At 47.2% G+C, this 20,180-nt stretch overlaps 1 protein-coding gene across 1 annotated transcript in view; it reads right to left on the reverse strand.

The window, feature by feature from the left end:
• The window catches only part of LOC147733673 (transient receptor potential cation channel subfamily M member 7-like), a 1,613,265-nt gene that overhangs the window by 786,038 nt on the left and 807,047 nt on the right, over positions 1-20,180 (reverse strand). The window contains exon 18 of the mRNA XM_086958251.1: positions 10,724-10,873. Coding sequence (XP_086814377.1) covers positions 10,724-10,873 — 150 coding nt within the window. The remainder of the gene's footprint in view (positions 1-10,723; positions 10,874-20,180) is intronic.

Consider the following 20,180-nt stretch of genomic DNA (forward strand, 5'->3'; position numbering starts at 1 on the left):
CTTGCTAAGGGCTTTGCATAGAGAAGTCTTACCCACTCTACGAATTCCTCCCCGAAACCCAGCTTTGCCAGCACCGCGAACAAATAAGACCACTCTACTCTGTCAAACGCCATGGTGGCATCAAGTGATACCAAAAATGCAGGCCCCTGCAAGGTCGATGAACGACCGAGGATCCCATGCAGCCGACGGAGGTTTAGAGCAGTGTTACGGCACGGCATAAATCCCGATTGGTCAGGGTGTATCAAAGTGGAGACCACCTTAACCAACCTCACAGCCAGCAATTTAGCGAGGACTTTAGGCTCCGCATTAAGGAGGGAGATAGGCTTGGATGAGGAGCAGTGTGTCTTGGATTTCCCTGGCTTATGAATGACAACTATGTTAGCAACTTGTTGGTCATAGGGGAGTTCACCCTTTTCCCTACTCTCCAGAAACTTCGCACACATGTAGGGCGCGAGTCTCTGGGCATGTAGTTTGTACAACTCAATCGGTATCCCGTTCGGGCCAGTGGCTTTTCCGGACTTCGTGCCTCTTACTGCCTGCGCAATTTTGTCGTCAGTGAAAGGGGAGTCTAAATACTTTCTGTCTTCGTCAGACAGAGTCGGCATAGCAAGATCTTTAATCATACCGCTATTTTCATCCTCGGTGAAAGAGGCCGCAGAAGTGTATACCCCCCCTGTAATATGTGGCAAACTCTTCCGCCACCTCCTGTGGATCAGTAACACTGCACGCTTTACTGACAATTAACTCAGGCACCAGTCTGGAGGCTCTCTTCCCCCTCTCGAGCCAAGCTATTAATTTCCCCGCTTTATCACCATGTTCATAGATCGTGCTCTGTATATCATTGTATTGAGCTACTGCCTTCTCCCATGCCATACTCTTATACTCATCCTGACGGAGTTTCAATCGATGGAGACCATTCTGATTGGGCTACTCCGATATGTCTTTCTCTAAGGACATCACCTCTGACTCCAATATAACAATATCTGCCTGATGTTTCCTTTTATTCCTCGCTACCAGGGACAGAACCTCACCTCTGATAACTGTTTTGTAGGCCTCCCAAAGTATCCCTGCCGAACTTACACTGCCAACATTCTCATTAAAATATTGGTCTGAGAGGCGTACAGTCTCCTTTTTCACGCACGGGTCTTTGAGATACCACGCGTTAACAGGAGCAACTCTACCCGCCGACGGACCACCATTGTCTAGCAGTACCCACACGGGGAAATGATCAGATATACCTCTGCTCATGAACCCGGTTTCCCTGATAGTCACTGCTTCCGGGGCTGGTATAAGAATATAATCTAACCTTGACATGCTACTATGCGTGGCAGAGACGTGAGTGAATTGTTTCTGTGTGGGGTTTCATGTTCTCCAGCTATCTGTCAGACCCAAGGTGTAAAGAAATTCTGGGAGCCACTGCTGGGACTGACAGAGAACCCTCCCTGGGTGTCTATCAAGCTCTCCATCTAACACTGCGTTGAAGTCACCCCCAACGACGAGGGGTCCAGGGGGAGCGTAAGAAAGACGGCTCCCAGGTCTCGGAAGGTGTCAGACTGCAGGCCAGGCGGGACATACGCCAACAAGAATGTAACTGTCCTACTCTCCAACTGACCGGAGACACCCACATACCTGCCTCTCTGGTCCACCCATGTCAATCGAATCTCAAAGGAGGAGGAGTTTTTGAACAATATTCCAACACCCCTTGAACCTGTGGTAAGCCCCGCGTGTGCCACCAACTTATATCCTCCCTTATGCAGTGTCATACATCTATTGCCAATCAGGTGTGTTTCCTGCAACATTACCACATCCGGGGAGTATCTCTGTATGAACTGATTCACCATCCCCCGCTTGATCCTGTCACCCATATTTACAAAAAGGGGTGGTGAGGGACAGAGTCTCTGAATTAAGCAGAAAGCTCTCACCCAGTCAAAAGATCAGGGCTAGATCCAACACCGTTTTTTAGCTTACTGCACCATCCCAGTTTCAGAACCTGGCTGTATGCAAATTAGTCTGTTCCTGTCCCAGTGCATGATGGGAACAGGAAAAACCAAACTACAGAAGCCAAATCTTACACTGGGAAGGAAACAAGCTCCCGGGGACCTGTTTCTGGCATTACAGCCGTCTTCGGCCCGGTTTGCTTGAATCCTGATGGTGCAATGAGCAAGGGTCTCACATCTGAGAATACCCTTCCACGCTTAGGGTGGACAAAAATATTTACAAAAAGGGGTGGTGAGGGACAGAGTCTCTGAATTAAGCAGAAAGCTCTCACCCAGTCAAAAGATCAGGGCTAGATCCAACACCGTTTTTTAGCTCACTGCACCATCCGAGTTTCAAAACCTGGCTGTATGCAAATTAGTCTGTTCCTGTCCCAGTGCATGATGGGAACAGGAAAAACCAAACTACAGAAGCCAATTCTTACACTGGGAAGGAAACAAGCTCCCGGGGACCGGTTTCTGGCATTACAGCCGTCTTCGGCCCGGTTTGCTTGAATCCTGATGGTGCAATGAGCAAGGGTCTCACATCTGAGAATACCCTTCCACGCTTAGGGTGGACAAAAATATTTACAAAAAGGGGTGGTGAGGGACAGAGTCTCTGAATTAAGCAGAAAGCTCTCACCCAGTCAAAAGATCATGGCTAGATCCAACACCGTTTTTTAGCTCACTGCACCATCCCAGTTTCAGAACCTGGCTGTATGCAAATTAGTCTGTTCCTGTCCCAGTGCATGATGGGAACAGGAAAAACCAAACTACAGAAGCCAATTCTTACACTGGGAAGGAAACAAGCTCCCGGGGACCGGTTTCTGGCATTACAGCCGTCTTCGGCCCGGTTTGCTTGAATCCTGATGGTGCAATGAGCAAGGGTCTCACATCTGAGAATACCCTTCCACGCTTAGGGTGGACAAAAATATTTACAAAAAGGGGTGGTGAGGGACAGAGTCTCTGAATTAAGCAGAAAGCTCTCACCCAGTCAAAAGATCAGGGCTAGATCCAACACCGTTTTTTAGCTCACTGCACCATCCCAGTTTCAGAACCTGGCTGTATGCAAATTAGTCTGTTCCTGTCCCAGTGCATGATGGGAACAGGAAAAACCAAACTACAGAAGCCAATTCTTACACTGGGAAGGAAACAAGCTCCCGGGGACCGGTTTCTGGCATTACAGCCGTCTTCGGCCCGGTTTGCTTGAATCCTGATGGTGCAATGAGCAAGGGTCTCACATCTGAGAATACCCTTCCACGCTTAGGGTGGACAAAAATATTTACAAAAAGGGGTGGTGAGGGACAGAGTCTCTGAATTAAGCAGAAAGCTCTCACCCAGTCAAAAGATCAGGGCTAGATCCAACACCGTTTTTTAGCTCACTGCACCATCCCAGTTTCAGAACCTGGCTGTATGCAAATTAGTCTGTTCCTGTCCCAGTGCATGATGGGAACAGGAAAAACCAAACTACAGAAGCCAATTCTTACACTGGGAAGGAAACAAGCTCCCGGGGACCGGTTTCTGGCATTACAGCCGTCTTCGGCCCGGTTTGCTTGAATCCTGATGGTGCAATGAGCAAGGGTCTCACATCTGAGAATACCCTTCCACGCTTAGGGTGGACAAAAATATTTACAAAAAGGGGTGGTGAGGGACAGAGTCTCTGAATTAAGCAGAAAGCTCTCACCCAGTCAAAAGATCAGGGCTAGATCCAACACCGTTTTTTAGCTCACTGCACCATCCCAGTTTCAGAACCTGGCTGTATGCAAATTAGTCTGTTCCTGTCCCAGTGCATGATGGGAACAGGAAAAACCAAACTACAGAAGCCAATTCTTACACTGGGAAGGAAACAAGCTCCCGGGGACCGGTTTCTGGCATTACAGCCGTCTTCGGCCCGGTTTGCTTGAATCCTGATGGTGCAATGAGCAAGGGTCTCACATCTGAGAATACCCTTCCACGCTTAGGGTGGACAAAAATATTTACAAAAAGGGGTGGTGAGGGACAGAGTCTCTGAATTAAGCAGAAAGCTCTCACCCAGTCAAAAGATCAGGGCTAGATCCAACACCGTTTTTTAGCTCACTGCACCATCCCAGTTTCAGAACCTGGCTGTATGCAAATTAGTCTGTTCCTGTCCCAGTGCATGATGGGAACAGGAAAAACCAAACTACAGAAGCCAATTCTTACACTGGGAAGGAAACAAGCTCCCAGCCCATTAACATGCCAGCTCAGTATCTTCATCCCCAATCCTTCTGTTCTTGCGACATTTACCCAATTCCCATGACTGTAAACACCCGACGTGAACATGCACAATTATTCAATGATTTTAGAAAAATTAAACAAAAACCAAAAACAAAGCCTCCCATCCCCCAACCCCACCCCACCACCCTGCACCCCTGCATCAGGCCTGAGCTCCACCCCAACTCGCAGTGTGCCTGTCTCCCCCCCACTAGTCTAAGGAACTAAAGGTAGTAACGGGGAGGAACCCAATGCCCAGTTTCTCCCTCCCCCTCCACAGTATTATTCCCGAATTATACACATCTGCAAAGTCCCCCTGAACGCTACATTAGTCCACTACCCAAGTCCACAAATAAAACACAATTGTCGGTGACACTTTACTCATCCCTGTCCATCTTCCTCTGCGGCGTGCTGGTGTTCTTCGGGATGTTCCGACGCTATGCTGTCCGCCCAATCGGACGCCACCTCAGGGTTATCGAAGAACCAGGCCTTGCCATCCACTTCCACTCGCAGTTTTGCCGGAAAGAGCATCGAGTACCTCAGTCCCTTGTCCCTTAGTTTCCTCTTTACCGGGAGAAAACTCGGTCTCATTTTCTGCACGGCCTGCGTAAAGTCTGGAAAGAAGGAAAGCGTTGTGTTTTCATAATGCAGCAGGCCCGTGGAGCGTGACGATTGTAGAATCGCATCCCTGTCTCGGAAGTTCAGCACCCTGGCTATCATCGGGCGGGGCGGTGCTCCTGGTTTTGGCCGACCTCCTGGCACCGTGTGCCCGTTCAATTGTGAAAAAGTTGCTGAGGCCCCTTGGCTTCAGATCGTTGAGCACAATATCTTCCACAAAAAGATCAGGTGTTCGGCCTTCTGCTTTCTCCGGTACATCAAGGATGCGTATATTATTTCGCCGATTGCGCCATTCTTAGTCATCCAGCTTTCGGCGGGTATCTTCCCTTGCCGCCTGTAGATACCGTACTTCCCGTTGCAACTCCGCCACATCATTCACCAAGCTGGAAGTTTTAATGTCAAGGGACTTGACCTTTTCACTGGTTTTGGCATGATCAGCCCGCAATAAGTTGACTTCCAACTTGACAGAATCCAATTTGGCGTCCAGTGCGTCCATTTTCACGACCATGGCGGACTGAATGTTGTTTATCGACGCCAAGAGATCTGTCCTTGTCGGCTCGACCAGTTCGCTTAGGGAGTCCCCTGCGTGCGTCGGGGTCTTCCTCTGCTCTGAGGGCGATCCCTTGGACTGAACATATCGGTCTATCTTGTGGGCTTGCACATTTTTTGGCCCTCGCCCTGATCTCGATGCAGGCTTCTCGGTTTCCGGCTTCGACGCCATCATAGTGTTCACACCTCGTCAAGAGAACCTCGTTAGTACCCCAGGGCACCACTGTAGCTCCACCACCGACACTCAAGCCCAGCTCGGAGGGCAGCTCCCAATTATCTTCGCCAGATGTTGACCCAGTCATCGCATCTTCAGCGGATGGGTTTCGGTTTCGGTTATGGGCCGTAACTTCTGGTTGAACGATCCGCTGTTGTTCAATTAGAGTTCGGGTGCACGAAGCACCATGGTCCCCAGATGGGGTGTAGGCCTCCAAACTCCAGACGACGTTGCGATGGGTAGGATTGCTCGATTCAGTCCGAAATTTCACCAGCGGGACCAGCTTCTTTTCCCCGACCGATTGTAGGGATCGGGCATCAGGATTAATTCAGGATAGGCCAGACGGTGTCTCCGGAGCTAAGCCTTCATGCAGCCATCTTGGTCAGCGCGCTAGGCTCCTCCCCCAAATTAAAGCACACTTAATGCCCAAAACCCCAACAGGCTGACAACCAAATGCATGGTATCATAGTCAACAGACCCTTGGCAATTTACATATACCTATATCACTTGGCAGTCACTCCCCACTATCACTGCTGACAGCAGATGCAATTAGAAAAGCAGAAATTCCAGCGTATCAGTAGAAAAAGAAAATCTCACACCTTTCCTCCTTTTTTGGCACTTACATTGGTAAACGGTCTTCATAGGCATTCGCTGACAATGAATATTGGCTTCTTTCATCATCACTGCTTCCTCCATTACTTTTTCTTCTGCGGTATAACTGTAGTTCCGACTATATAGGTGTCTAAGGGTGCAATTTATGTAAAGGAAATTGGTGTTCATTAAGTTACTGTGTAATGTTCTCTGACCTTTTCAGTTACTTGGGCATGAAGCTGCAATCACTTTTAATAAAACATCCTTATTCCAGAAGTGCATGCAGGATTGCACCATGTAACCTTAAGGTGCATACAGGCTAACTACTAGGTAACAAACAGAACTTCTCCCCCAGAGGAAAGCTACTGTGTGACAATACCATCATCAAACTAAGTCTTCTCTGTGACAGGTGTCAAATAGGTCTAAAGGTCTAGAAAATGATTCTGCTTCAATGCCTCAAAGTGTAATAAAAAATGTACTTGCTCAATGTTGATGTCAACAACATAATGATCTTTGGAAACGCAATTAATGTTGAGATGCTATTTTCTTAGGCTTTATCTTAAGAAGTTTGTTGTTTATAAAGACTGACCCTTTAGAGTGAAACTAATTATATTAGTGGTCTTACTCTTTAAAGATACCACCGGGGAGCTCTGAATTGGAAAGTTATTTGACCATTCTTGCCATTTCATGTTGGATCAATTTTTGACTCAAATTTCAACTTGCATATCATCACTCGTTGCCCTCTAACTCTCCTGAACAAGGATGCAAGGGTGAATTTTTAGCTTTCATTGCATTGAAATTCCTTTTTCTAATCTTTATGATGTTATGTAAGATGTGGAGTTATGCACCTCTGGCAAATACAACTCGCAGGAAACATTTACATCATTTGCCTCTTCCACGTTTCTTACACAAACACACCACTTAACTCTCCTGCTTGAATTTTACCCTGATTAATAGAGAGAATTGTGTGTATTTTACTTGTGTACCTGCTTTTAAAAATACCTACCTTACCTGCTCATTTCCGGTTCCCCGCGCAGCCGATTCATCGCTGCGGCGGGTGGTCACCGACCTTTGGACATTACATCACGCCACTTTGGCGAGCGCCGAGGCCACGCCCCCTCTCGGAGGCCACGCCCATGTTCCCCTTCCCTCAACTCTCATAAATCATGTGCCATCACCGGACGCGCAGCGGACGAGCGCAGCGGGCGCCCCGATTGCGCGCCGAAGGCGCGCTTAAGGCAAGCCCGTCTGCGCCCGTCCGCGACCAAACGCGCCTAGGGCCTAGGCCCCCTCTCTTGTCCGGCCCATTACAATATTCATCGACACAGCTACTCGCTCTTCAAGCCAGTTGGCCCATTGAAGCCTCCCTGACCATCCATATCAAGAATATGGGCCTCACAGCCGCAGCAACTCCGATCGTCCCTCTCACTTCGCCCCTCCCACCCCCCCTACCCTCTCCTCCCCGTCCTAATCCCCCAGCCGGACCCAGTCAGGTCCCACTTACCATATTCTACCTTAACACGCGGTCTGCGGTTAAGCATTGTCACGAACTATCAGTTTTGCTTGATATCCACAAACCAGACCTTCTACTCCTTACGGAGACCTGGTTTCGCGACAGCTCCCTTCCCAATCTCCTCGCCTCCCTTCCAGCCACCTACTATGCCCTCCGGGCTGACCGCCCAACGGGTAAATCCGGAGGGGGTGTCGCCCTGATCGCTAGAAAGGATCTACCATTCCAACCTATCAGCTTTCCCTCGATAGGCACGGCCGACTTCTTAGTCGCTCGCTCTCTTTGTTACAATACTCCCCTCACCTGCCTACTTATGTACCGCCCTCCTCAACCGTCGCCTACTTTCCTGGATGGTTTTCAAGAACTGGTGGCCTCCCTAGCAGTAAACAATTCATCCGTCTTGGTCCTGGGTGATTTTAATTTCTGGCCTTCCGACCCAGCTGAATGCTCCACTTCCAAGGAATTTTCTGAAACCTTACGCTCTCTCAATTTCATCTCACATATCAATACCCCGACCCATATTCATGGGCACACACTCAACCAAATCTGGTCTCTGAACTGCCCTATTGCTTCTCTGTCCATCTCTCCTTGCCCCTGGTCTGATCACTCATTGATCTCCTTCTCCTCTCAACTCGGACCGCCTATCAAGCCCTCGCTCCCCAAAAACTTCTGGGCCCGTTCCTGGGGGCGTGTAGACTTGGCTGCCTTAGCCTCCTCTCTCTCCTCCTCCTGCCCCGACTTGTCCGGCCTGCCCTCAACGGGTCAAGCTAATTCCATCAACTCGTGGCTACTCTTAGCTTGCAATTCCATCGCTCCCCTGAGGCGTATCTCCTCCAAACGGACTAATGATTCTAACTTGTGGTTCAACAACGATCTGAAGGCACAAAAACTAGCGGTCCGCCACGCAGAATGAGCATGGAGAAGACAGTACTGCCCTCAGCTAAAATCACACTACACTTCCCTCTTGCAGCAATATAAGAAGACCATTTTCTCTACCAAAAAAGAGTACTTCTCCAAAATCCTAGTTGCGGAGAACAAATCCAGAGAAATTTTTGCCATCATTAACAAACTCGCATACTCTGATCGAACCACCCTCAAACCCTCCCCCTCTCAACCTCTTTGTGATACCCTGAACTCCTACTTTTTGGATAAAATCACGACAATCAGGGCCAACATTCCTCCCCCTTCCCCCTCGTTCCGCGTCCTTCCTTGTCCTCCGATAGATGCCCGCCTCCACTCATTCCCTCCTTTAACAGAAGATTCTTTCCTTTCCCTCCTCCCTCTGGTTAAATCTGGCTCCCCTCACGACCCTTGTCCTGCTCATATTCTTGCTCATGTCTTTACCAAATGTCCGCTACCCCCCCTCACCTTTCTTAACAGTTCCCTGGCCCAAGGCGTGGTCACTCCCGCTCTCAAATCTGCCATAATTCTGCCCATTCTAAAAAAACCTGGATCAGATCTTTCCGTCCCTGCTAACTACCGCCCCATCTCCCTTCTCCCCTTCCTAGGGAAAGTCCTGGAGCGGCATGTCACCAAAGCACTCTCTTCCTACGTGGAAGCAAACCGAATCCTGGCGCCCCGTCAGGCCGGCTTTCGACCGGCTCACTCCACCAAGTCGGTCGTGCTTTCAGTACTGGACAACCTTAGAGAGGGAATGGACACTAGCATCCCCCAGGCCCTGGTGCTACTCGATCTCTCGGCCGCATTCGACACGGTAGATCATTCCATCTTACTCTCCCGTGTCGGAGCGGCGGGGATCGGTGGCACCGCCCTGGTCTGGCTGTCCTCCTTTCTAAGCGGACGCACCCAGGCAGTTCGCCTGGGTGACTTCTGGGCCGAACCACGGAAGGTAGTGTGCGGGGTTCCCCAGGGCTCCTCCCTTTCCCCCCTACTGTTTAATTTGTATATAGCCCCCCTCATCTTTGCCCTTCAACAGATGGAGGTCTCCGTATACAATTATGCGGATGACCTCCAGCTCATTTTTTCCCTGTCTCACTCCCCTGACTCCAAATCCAAATTCCAATCCACCATGCTTTTCATCCGGGACTGGATGAATCACAACCACCTGAAACTAAATCCAGATAAGACAGAGCTTGTTCTGACAGGTGGTTGCTCCAGTCCCTGGTCCCCCCTCTTCTGGCCCTCCTCACTTGGTCCCCCCCACCCCCTACCTCCTCCGTCAAAACCCTGGGCATAAAAATCAATGATCAACTCACTATGCACTCCCAGGTGAGCTCTGTGGTTTCCTCCTCTTTTCTATCCCTCCGCACTATCCGTAAAGTCTCCCGCTTCTTTTCCTTCACAGCCCTGAAACTCATTGTACTGGCCTTGGTCATCTCCCGCTTGGACTATGCCAACGCTCTTTACCATGGCATGCCAGCTTAAAGCGTACGTCGTCTCCAGCTGGTCCAGAACCAAGCGGCCCGCTTGGTATACAACCTCACGAAATCCCATCACGCCACTCCCCTCCCCTCTTGAAATCCCTGCACTGGCTCCCTGTGCACGAACGCTCCCTTTTCAAGGTGGGCTGTCTCGCCTTTCAGGCCCAGCTAGGCAGGTCCCCTGCTTTTATTTCCTCGGAGATCATACCTTATGTTCCCCCCAGGGAACTTCGCTCCTCTTCTCACCACCTACTCACAGTTCCTCGCTTCCGTCGTAAAAAATGGGGTGGGTCTAAATTCTCCACCCTCGTCCCTGTGTTCTGGAACTCCCTTCCGATGCAACTCAGAACCTCCACTCAATACCAGCCCTTTCGAAAGGCCTTAAAAACCTTTCTTTTTTCCAAAGCATTCCCCTCATAATTTCTCCTCATTCCCTCTCCCCGCTCCATGACCTCAGAGACTTCGCTTACTGTAGCGCCATGAAACCTTTGGGTGTACGTTCGCTGTACAAATATTTTAAAATTCAAATTCAAGAGTCCAATTCTAAAAAATAATCACCAGTGGGGAATCGAGCAACCCCTACTGCCTATACACATCTTCAGCTATGGGAATGTATTGATGGAGGCTCATCTTTCTCTATTCGTATGCTTCTTACCTTTAATGTTTCCTCCAGTGCGATCCCATTGTTTGTTTTTTCCATTATCATCTGATGTGCTTCTTCTGACTGTGGAATGTGGGACATTTCTGCATTAGTTTTATACTCCAGCAAAAATATGGCAGGCGGAACAAAGATACTGAAAATCACCTGTAAAATAGTATTTGTTATTGCCTTGCCTGTAAAATGTGAGCTTCAAGTTTATTGTAGAACAATTAGTGTATTATTCCAAAGCTAAGATTCCTAAACCATCAATAAAAGCGGTATGTCAGACTTTGAAGACTGGAAGCATCACTGGGAATTAACCTATGGAATATTGTTAACTCTTTTACAGTGAAAAGTCATAGTCACCAAGTCACGCAGCCCACAGCACTGATATCAAACTCCCACTTCACTTTAAAGAATTACTGCACAACCATCATGTAAAAAGATGCAAAATCATTATTGCAAAAGCTGCATCATATAGTGCAAGAGCTATACAAAAGGTTCAAACGGGTAGGTAGCAAATAACCACAATTCAATGTTTCACCCTCATCCATGTGGTTCCTCATTGAGGTGAGGTTAGAACTTTTTAGCTTGGAGAGCAGGAGGCAGTGCAACCTTCTAGCATCTATAACATTCTCAAATTCAGTTCAGTTCAATTTCTTTTTTCGGAAAGTTCACCCTTCCATAAAAGTACATGCATATAAAATAATCACCATTACATCAACATAGGTACATTGTCATCTATACTACTATTATAAAGAGAGAACTTCCACCTTTTGGCCAGGTAAACTCGGCAACCACAGCCTCAATCTACCCACCCGATACATCTATGAAAATGTCAGGGTGTGTGGATGGACATAGGCTATATAAATAAATAAAAAAAGTAAATAAGAAAATTACGTTTGTAAACAAAGTAGTCCCCTGAAAGTAGTGCTGGCCGGGACCTAGCGCTGGTCCGACGCGACGTGCATGATGACAAGGAGGAAGGCGGTGCAGTAATGCCTCGATTTCAGTCTCTATACTCTGGTATTGTCTTTCTTATTTTACTATTATCAGGTTTTGTCTTCAGGGCCGTGTCTCTCTTCTATGTCTACGGCTCTGCAGCGAACTGTGGCCGGGCCTCGGAGCTGTCACTTTTGTACACACTAAAGATGGCGACAACGGGGGAGCCGAGTGCCAGGCTGGTGAGTCCGAGCGACGAGTGCGGTGGAGCGGAGGGTCCGCGCTTGAGCGCACTGCCCGGAGAGTTGCTGGAACGCATCCTCTGCTCCCTAGGACTTACTGCCGCTGACATCTGCCGCGCGGCTCGGAGCTGCCGAAGGTTGCGGGATCTTTGCGAGGCCCGAGGAAAGGTGTGGAGGCACCAGTTTCCGAGGAGGTACTGGGGCGCAAAGGGTTTAGGATTCGAGCTAAATCTATTCTATACGCGAGTGAGTCGGGGCGGGAGGGAGTCGGTGCGGGAGGGGGTCGGGCGGGAGCGGGTGTACTGCCCCCAGCCCCTTTCTGCCCCAGGCAACGCTGGAGCGGGCTGCTACTATTATTATTATAAATCAGATAAAAACAGATCTATATATAGTACTATAGATTAAAAACAAGAAGTAGCAGCACGTTGGTATAATAGTAAAGTGCCACATACCCTCACAGCATGTCTTAGAAATGAGCCTACATGTAAACCTGTTTCACTATCAGACAGTTGGAAAATTGATGAGAACATTGCTCCACTCTGTCTAATGTCGCAATATCTCCTTTTAAAAAGTGGAAGCAAAAATAACCTTGTGTACAGTTCATAAAATTTACAAACAATAACGAATTTACAAAACAATAACGAATTTATCATGGTTTGCCCTGACTTCTTATTGCACGGGCAGGGAATAGCAGCAGGGTTCAGTTGGTACCCAGAAGAAAAACACAATAAATATTTAACTGTATCAGCACAAAACCTAAATAGCAGGGAACGCTCCCATCTCCAACAGGACTGTTCTAAATAAATGGGTGGTAACACGGAGATACTCTGGGAAAAATATGCAGTTATCAATGGTTTCCATGCTACACTATTATTTTCACGTTGTAAGTTATGAAAAGCTACGGCTACCTCCGTTTTATTAAAGGTAGGGCATAATCTCTAAATGTACAAGCTCGCTACATACCGATTTTTCCAATTTCTGATTTCCGATTTAATATATACCAGCCAGGGAATTTGAAGGCCGTTATCACAGGAGATGCAGTCATTTATTATATCTCTTGTGACAATGTCTGGTCATTACTCCAAATGGATAACCAAAGTAACAGTGGCCTCACTCTGATAAAATCGGATATGTACAGCAAATTTATCTCTTTAAGCAGATGACATTGAGGGAAGAAAGTGGTACACCCAACAGGCGCCTGATGAACCTATTTTCCTCAGATTGCATGGTTAAGCTATTTGCACCCCTGAAACGGCGCAACCATAGGTGGCAACTGGGACCCATTCGGACCATTCTATGGTGAGCAATATTAGGTGACCAAGCTCCAGAGGATGAAAACATAATTCCTAGGTATGGGAAGCTCTTCACCTCATCCATGCTGCCACGATTTACCGCCGGTGCTGGGGCCCAATGTTAATGGGTGTGGTCATGACGGAAAGGTTCAGTTATGAGCACAGCCCAACCGATGCTCATGACGGAACCGTTCCGACATGAGCATCGAAAGGGTTAACACTTGTTAAGGTGTTATTTCCTACTTGCATAGACGACAACTGAATGCAATGTGGCCCACATGCCATAATATGCGATTTAGATTAAAGATCAAATCTGTAAATGTTGACACTAGAAGACATAATGCCCTGGGGGTCAGAGCCATTAAAACAGAGTCATCCGCATATAAAAGTGTAGGAAGGGGTTTCCCTTTGAGAGATGGAACATCGCTGGTTAGGGGAGCTAGGGATGGGTGGAGATCGTTAATTTATACTATGAACAGGAGCGGGGCTAGCATACACTCCTGTTGAACTCCCCTACCAATCTCAATACCCTTTGATACATTCCCATTATTATTTATTCTGACTTTGGCCTCAAATTGTAGAGTTTTGGAGTGTGACTCTTCGCCCTTTTGTCTGTACCTGTTGATAGCTTCACTTGGATTTATGCTTCTTTGACCTGATTGTACGGAGAGTCTAATTGGAGCATACTCTTCTGCTCTTGGATCCAAATGTTGCATCTTTTCTTCGAAATTTCTGTTGTTGATTTCCACCTTTTCGATAATTTGAGGCTTTATCATCGAATTGTGCCTCGTCGGATTTATAAATAATGGTAGGTTTTTGGAATTTTAGTTTACGGGTTTTCTTTTTTTGGATCCTTCTTACTGGTTTTTTCCTCCTTTTTGGTCATTTTTCGTTTTTTTGTTCGCTATCATTTCTCCTTTTTCGTCGCTTGGTATATTATTAGTGCGTGTTTCCTGGGTATCTTGTGCAGGATCATTTTTATGTATATCTGTTATGCTTGTTTTTGAAAAAATTGGGTATTGTTTTACTTTTTGTTGAGGTTTTTCTTTAAATATTTTTTTTAGAGAATATATTACTGATTCATTTTGGTTATCCAACTTCTGGTTTTGTTGTGTTTAGATTTCTGATGTCTGAGTACCAAACTCACGTTTTGTTCTCTCCTGGTCTTTGTTAAATTCTTTTGAAATGTCCTTTTGCGCATGTTTGGTTTTAATTAACAAATTACTTTTCTCTGCTTCAGAAGGATCTTTTTTCCTTTTTTCTTCAACTAGATGTTTTAATATCCCGATTTGAACATCCAAGGTTTGGTCGGAATTTTCTAAGATATTTCCTAAAAATGAAAGAACTGATTCCAATATTTCTTGAAGCGAAAAAAGGGCCTTTGACATTGGTGTAGCTGTATTAATGATGTTATTGTTTTTGAGATTAAAAGGGTCCAATGAAGAATCGAGTGAGAGGACTTGAGGAGACGTTTTTTTCAGAAGACTGTTGGTTGACCTAAGTTCTGACTTTTGATTCATTAAGTTTGAATTGTTAGTACATAATTCCTCAAGTAGCGATGAGCTCCCACGGCTTTTTATAGGGGTTGAGGTTTTTAAATGAGTCGCCTCGTTATTCGAGGATTGTAGGTCTTTTGGAGAGCAAAATAGTTTCTTACTTGAGTCAGGATCCAGATGGCACAATTTTTGTGGTGATTGAAGTTTCATTGGGTTACTTTTTACTACCCCAGTGGTTACTGATGAGTTGAGAGTAATTTCTTTGTCTGGTGTGTGTGTTACTAGATCCTCTTTAGTTGTAAGGGCAGAGAAATATGTACTAATTGCCGGAGTGTGAGTTATACGACAATGTTTTATAGCTTTATCTGAGGATTTCCGTACTGCATTCTCGGTACCCATTCTTTTCATAAATATTGTGCGGGATCGCAGTTTTTTGAATCCCATTTCTTATCCGATTGTCGGTCTGATTTAGTTTCTAGGTAACTCGGTTCGCCGGGGATTAGATTATTCTGATACTATTGGAAGGTTCCTGGCGTTCCTCTACCACCCTTCACTTTTACTCGCGATGTCTATATTAAGCCAATTTCTATGTTCAATTATCTACTGGTGATGACCTTACTCTCGTAGATCCGCGGTGATTTTGAGGTTAGTGAGCAAGCGGTAAGTGGGGTGGCCCGTCCCGTCCCCGTACGTCCCCGGACGGCCACAGACGGCCCGCGACGCGGGAGTAGTGATGTAGTTATGTACTTGTAGGTAGTGGGCGTGTCCGTGGGCGGGAGCGCCGGGGGAAGAGGAACCAGCTGGGCTACCTGGAGGATGCTGGTCCTCACAGTCCCCCGGCTCGCTGCAAGTTGTAGTCCCGAGCCTTTACCCGTGGGTCTCAAGCTGGGAGCGTATCACCAGCCCTGCCGATTGCAGGGCTCGCTCACACCAGCGAGTCCTCGTCGAGGGGAGGCTTCAGGAGACAAGCAAGATGAAGTGCACGGCGGACTTTCGCTCCGTTGTTGAGAAAACAAACAAACAGCACTGTTCCACTCGTTAAGGTGGGTGGCGCCCGCGAAGCGGGGGTCACGAAAGATGTTCACAGTAGGTGGTGGGCGTGTCCGTGGGCGGGAGCGCCGGGGGAAGAGGAACCAGCTGGGCTACCTGAAGGATGCCGGTCCTCGCTGTCCCCCGGCTTGCTGCAAGTTGTAGTCCCGAGCCTCTACCCGTGGGTCTCAAGCTGGGAGCGTATCACCAGCCCTGCCGATTGTAGGGCTCGCTCACACCAGCGAGTCCTCGTCGAGGGGAGGCTTCAGGAGATGAGCAAGATGAAGTGCAGGGCGGACTTTCGCTCCGTTGTTGAGAAAACAAACAAACAGCACTGTTCCTCTTGTTAAGGTGAGTGGCCAGCTTCTATAGTTGCTTCGTGTAATAGTCAGACCTCTTTCCATAAAGTGCTCAATAAAGTTTTAAATATAATCTTCTGCAAAGCGTGGTAAAGCATGCTCTGACAGCTCTCTTCTAGAACATTCCTATAACCTTGTAATAACGTGAAAAGAAGTTCGAAATCAAATATCCTGGCAGTCCTGCCGAGACCTTCAACGTGTCACGATGAAAGCGCAGAAAGAATTACAGCATTCCCAGCGCAAAAGTACCAGTGCGAGGATTCACCTACTCAAGGTACCAGAATGCACTGTTATAGTAAACAGACAAGCGAACCACTTTACTCCTGGCACATAGTCAAATATTCGTCAAATATTCGTCAAATATTCGTATGAAATGGAAAATGAGCCGCAAGGTGTTATAATTAGGAAAATACAGCGTGTCCCCGAGAGGAGAGCGCCTCCTTGCACAGTCTTCCACTCTCAAGGGGAAACGACTAGTACCTGTTCGTAGCGCTGTCTTTCCCTGCACAAGTGCGTGTCCTCAGCTGGAGATAACAGCGTCTTGAAGGCTCAAAGAAACACGAGCTGGTAGGACGCTCAGGAATTGTGCTCTCGTCTGCTCTCGTTTGAACAACTCAACTCCTCCACGCATTGGGGATAGAGCACACGGACACAAGGATTGCAATACTCTGCGGCTTTTGTTTGAAACACCCCGACGGACTCCAGCGGGGAAACACCTTCCGCTACGCAATCGGGCACCAAGTAATGCTGCTGAGCAAGGTTATCAGTTTATCTGCTTGCCAGCAGTTTTTCCCCCATAGTGGCTTAGGGCGGCCTTAGGACAGCCTCTCACCTCTCCACTCCCCCCGGACCGACTCTGGCTCTCCCGCGGCTCTCCAGCGGCTCTCCCGCGGCTCTCCTGGACCCTGGACCCTGGCTTACTCTAGCCGCCGCTGCCGCCGCCGAAGATTCGCATCAGATTTTAGCCGGGACAACTGTTTCAACACCGCCGTAGCTGCCGTAGCTTCTCCCTCCTTGCGGCTACTCGGTAGCAGGCAGCTGTGAAGGTTAGCGTCCGCAGCTCTCTGCTGCACTCTACTGGTTCACTGGCAAAGTCACTGAGTATGACCCATTCTTCAGGCTGGACTCGTTCATGCTCCACATGAAGAAATGCGAGAAGGTAAACAAAGGGGGCTTTCAGGCCCCTGTGTAATAACATGTGCCATAGTTTTGACTGATTCACACAGTCGAAAGCGGGGCTTAAATACATAAATGCCATGTATAGAGGCACAAGCTTAACATTTATGTGAGTCAGTTACAACAGCATAATTTCACTATATACCTGCACTGAAGAATCCCACAAGAGCAAGTGGCTAATAGTGCTATCTCAGGATCAGAGGCTCTGACTATGCTTCATCTTACTTCATTTGTTTTTGCTAAGCAGCCATGAATATTATATAGCAACAATCAACGACTCCCATGGGTCATGCGACTCTGTCCTCACATAGAACATCCCCAAGAAACAGCACTTACTCTTTCGCCATTTCACAGCACCCAGTTAAATGCCTTCCTTAAGAATATTCCTATGCTGTGCTCTGTTGAATTTATTGGCAGTTATATGTTTCCTTGCAAAGCGCTGTGTTTTCCTTGTTTCTTGAAGTTACTCGCCGTGCAGGTATTTTCTGCACACAGGGTCTGGATCGGGCTGGTTGTGGTGCACTCCGAGCGTATGGTTTCCGACATCTTGCACTCATTAGGAGGCATCGAGTCATGTCACAGGCTTCTGCGTGCAGTTTCTCGGCCTGTTAGTGGCTGTCCATGAAAGTTTCTCCACCTCAAAGAATACACTTACACGAGCCATCCACTATCAGCACTGAAGACTCTTTCCCCTTGCGTCTCGCTTGTCTCACCCATTTGAATTAAAGTACTCCATGCCTTAGAGCCCTTTGTTTTCCTCCAATTTTACCGGTTAGCAGATGGCGGGACTGATTTTATTGTTAGGACTAGGCACTAGTGAGCTGTGTCCTTGTGGGGTTTTATGAGTTTTTCTTTAACCAATCTGCCTCCTCTTAATAGGTCCTGCGGGTCCTCTGTTAATTCAGCTAGTATCTCCTACAACTCAGAGGGCAGTGAAGATGACACACAGGGTTGTTTTAAAGGTACCCAGCTCACAGTTCTTTAGAGCTTTGGTACTAGCCTTGCTGCCAGGGTTCCTACTAGGGGACTTTTAATATGAGGACAGGGGACAATTTACGTATTCCCTGGACGATGAATTTGTTGACGATGTAGATACAACCTTGCAACGGGCAGTTACCCAGACCTTGAAGCCTTTGAGCAGGCAGACTATATTCATGGCGGCATGCTGCAGAGTTAATCTCCCACCAGGGGAAAGACAAAGACCGCATTTGGCCTTTTGAACTTCTTGAATCTCAGGAGGATTCCAAGTCTCACAGTGAGTCTCACAGTTAGCTCCAATGTAAGGCAAAAAGCTCTGACAATGAACCTTTCCTCTGTCACACACCTTCAAGAGGCTCAGACAGGCATTCCTAAAAAAAACGAAGCCGGCTTCGTTATCATATGGGGCCCTCCGTGATATTAACGCCTCTATACTTCTTCGAGGCAAGGCAGCCGCAGCCTGCAGTTACGTGTGCAGTGTGCTCCACTGGCCCACATTACCCAGACTCAGGATTGTCCTACTTGATAGAGTGTGGATTACTATCCATAAACCCCACTAACAAATATTGCTTTTGGACACACCTCCCACTGTTTACGGGGATCTTTTATCGTCCTCTGAGCTTGAGATGATATTTCAAGGTGCCTTTCTCCACACTACAACAATTGGAGTCACTCTATAGGATCACATGGACTTTTTTTTACCATTCATGATTCCTGAGTTCTACTGTTTCTGTCGTATCAAATGACACTTGGTTACATGCGCCGAACCAATTTCTCTTTTTTTAGCCTTGAAAAAGTCATAGTACTTATTGTTAGTACTAACGAAACATGTGTCGGCAGTTTCCTTTCAACTTTGATTTTATGGATCTACGAATAAAGAAAATGAAAATTTGAACCCCTTTTCTGCTCCTTTGTCTTGTCCAAAGATTGAAAACATTTAGTACAGAGAGCTTAAGTGTTGTGGACACTACAAGTTCAAGACTTATTAGTCTTTTTCTTTACATGTGCTCTAGGATTGTGCTCTTTTTTGACCTCTCTTTAATTGACTTAAAAGGTATGTTTAACCTAGATGATATAAATCATCTGTGATCAGTGGAATGGTCTTTGGCAGAGAAAGTGGTCCAGTACCTGCTCAACAGGAATCGTAAGTCAATAAATAAGGAACTCAGGGGCCACCTTAAGGCAGAGTGCCCATGCCTGTCTCTGGATGGGAAAGTTGCACTGACTGAGGAGAAAGGGTTGCTCCTCAACTGCTTCGAACTGCTTGCAGGTCCTTCGCGGTGCGTTCTTTCACCTGAGGCAAAGTGCGGTGCTCCATTCTGCTAAAGATAGAGACTGTATCAGCAGGCTGAGAAATATACATTAATCACCTCTGTGGGATTAGATTTAAGGTTGTGGCAGATATCGCCAGGAATTTTGGCATTTCTGTCTGGACAAGAGAATTTTGGTCAAGGCAAAGTATCTGCTGGGTGAATTCAATTGAATTGTGGACTGGCACTCCAGACATTGGAAAGATTTTAGTGCATGGAAACTACATCCGGACATTTCAAATGATCATGAACAAGTGGGGCCTTGTCAGGTGGGTTTGATTCTTGCCTCGATCACCAGCTCCCAGAATTTTTCTGTTGGAGGAGGGATCCACTGGCATTGATGACAGAAGCATTGAAGCAGGACTGGAGACAATTTCACAGATATGTGTATCTGCTCTTCTCAATGATTACTATGGTTAATGGCTCAGGTCAGACACTAGAGGGCGTTGCTCATACTGGTTACTCCGGTTTGGAGATCTCAAGCTTGGTTTCCAGTACTTCTGGAACTTTCTATAGATTCTCCAATCCTACTTCCCTAGATTTCAACTCTGAACAACATAGCTCTGCTTGGCACCAAAGATCCTGTTGGTGTGTAGAATGGAATTTGGATCACGTGGAGGGTGGATACAGTAAACATTATGACTTTCT

Source organism: Lissotriton vulgaris, chromosome 2_1 (assembly GCF_964263255.1).
Source record: "Lissotriton vulgaris chromosome 2_1, aLisVul1.2, whole genome shotgun sequence".
NCBI lineage: Eukaryota > Metazoa > Chordata > Amphibia > Caudata > Salamandridae > Lissotriton > Lissotriton vulgaris.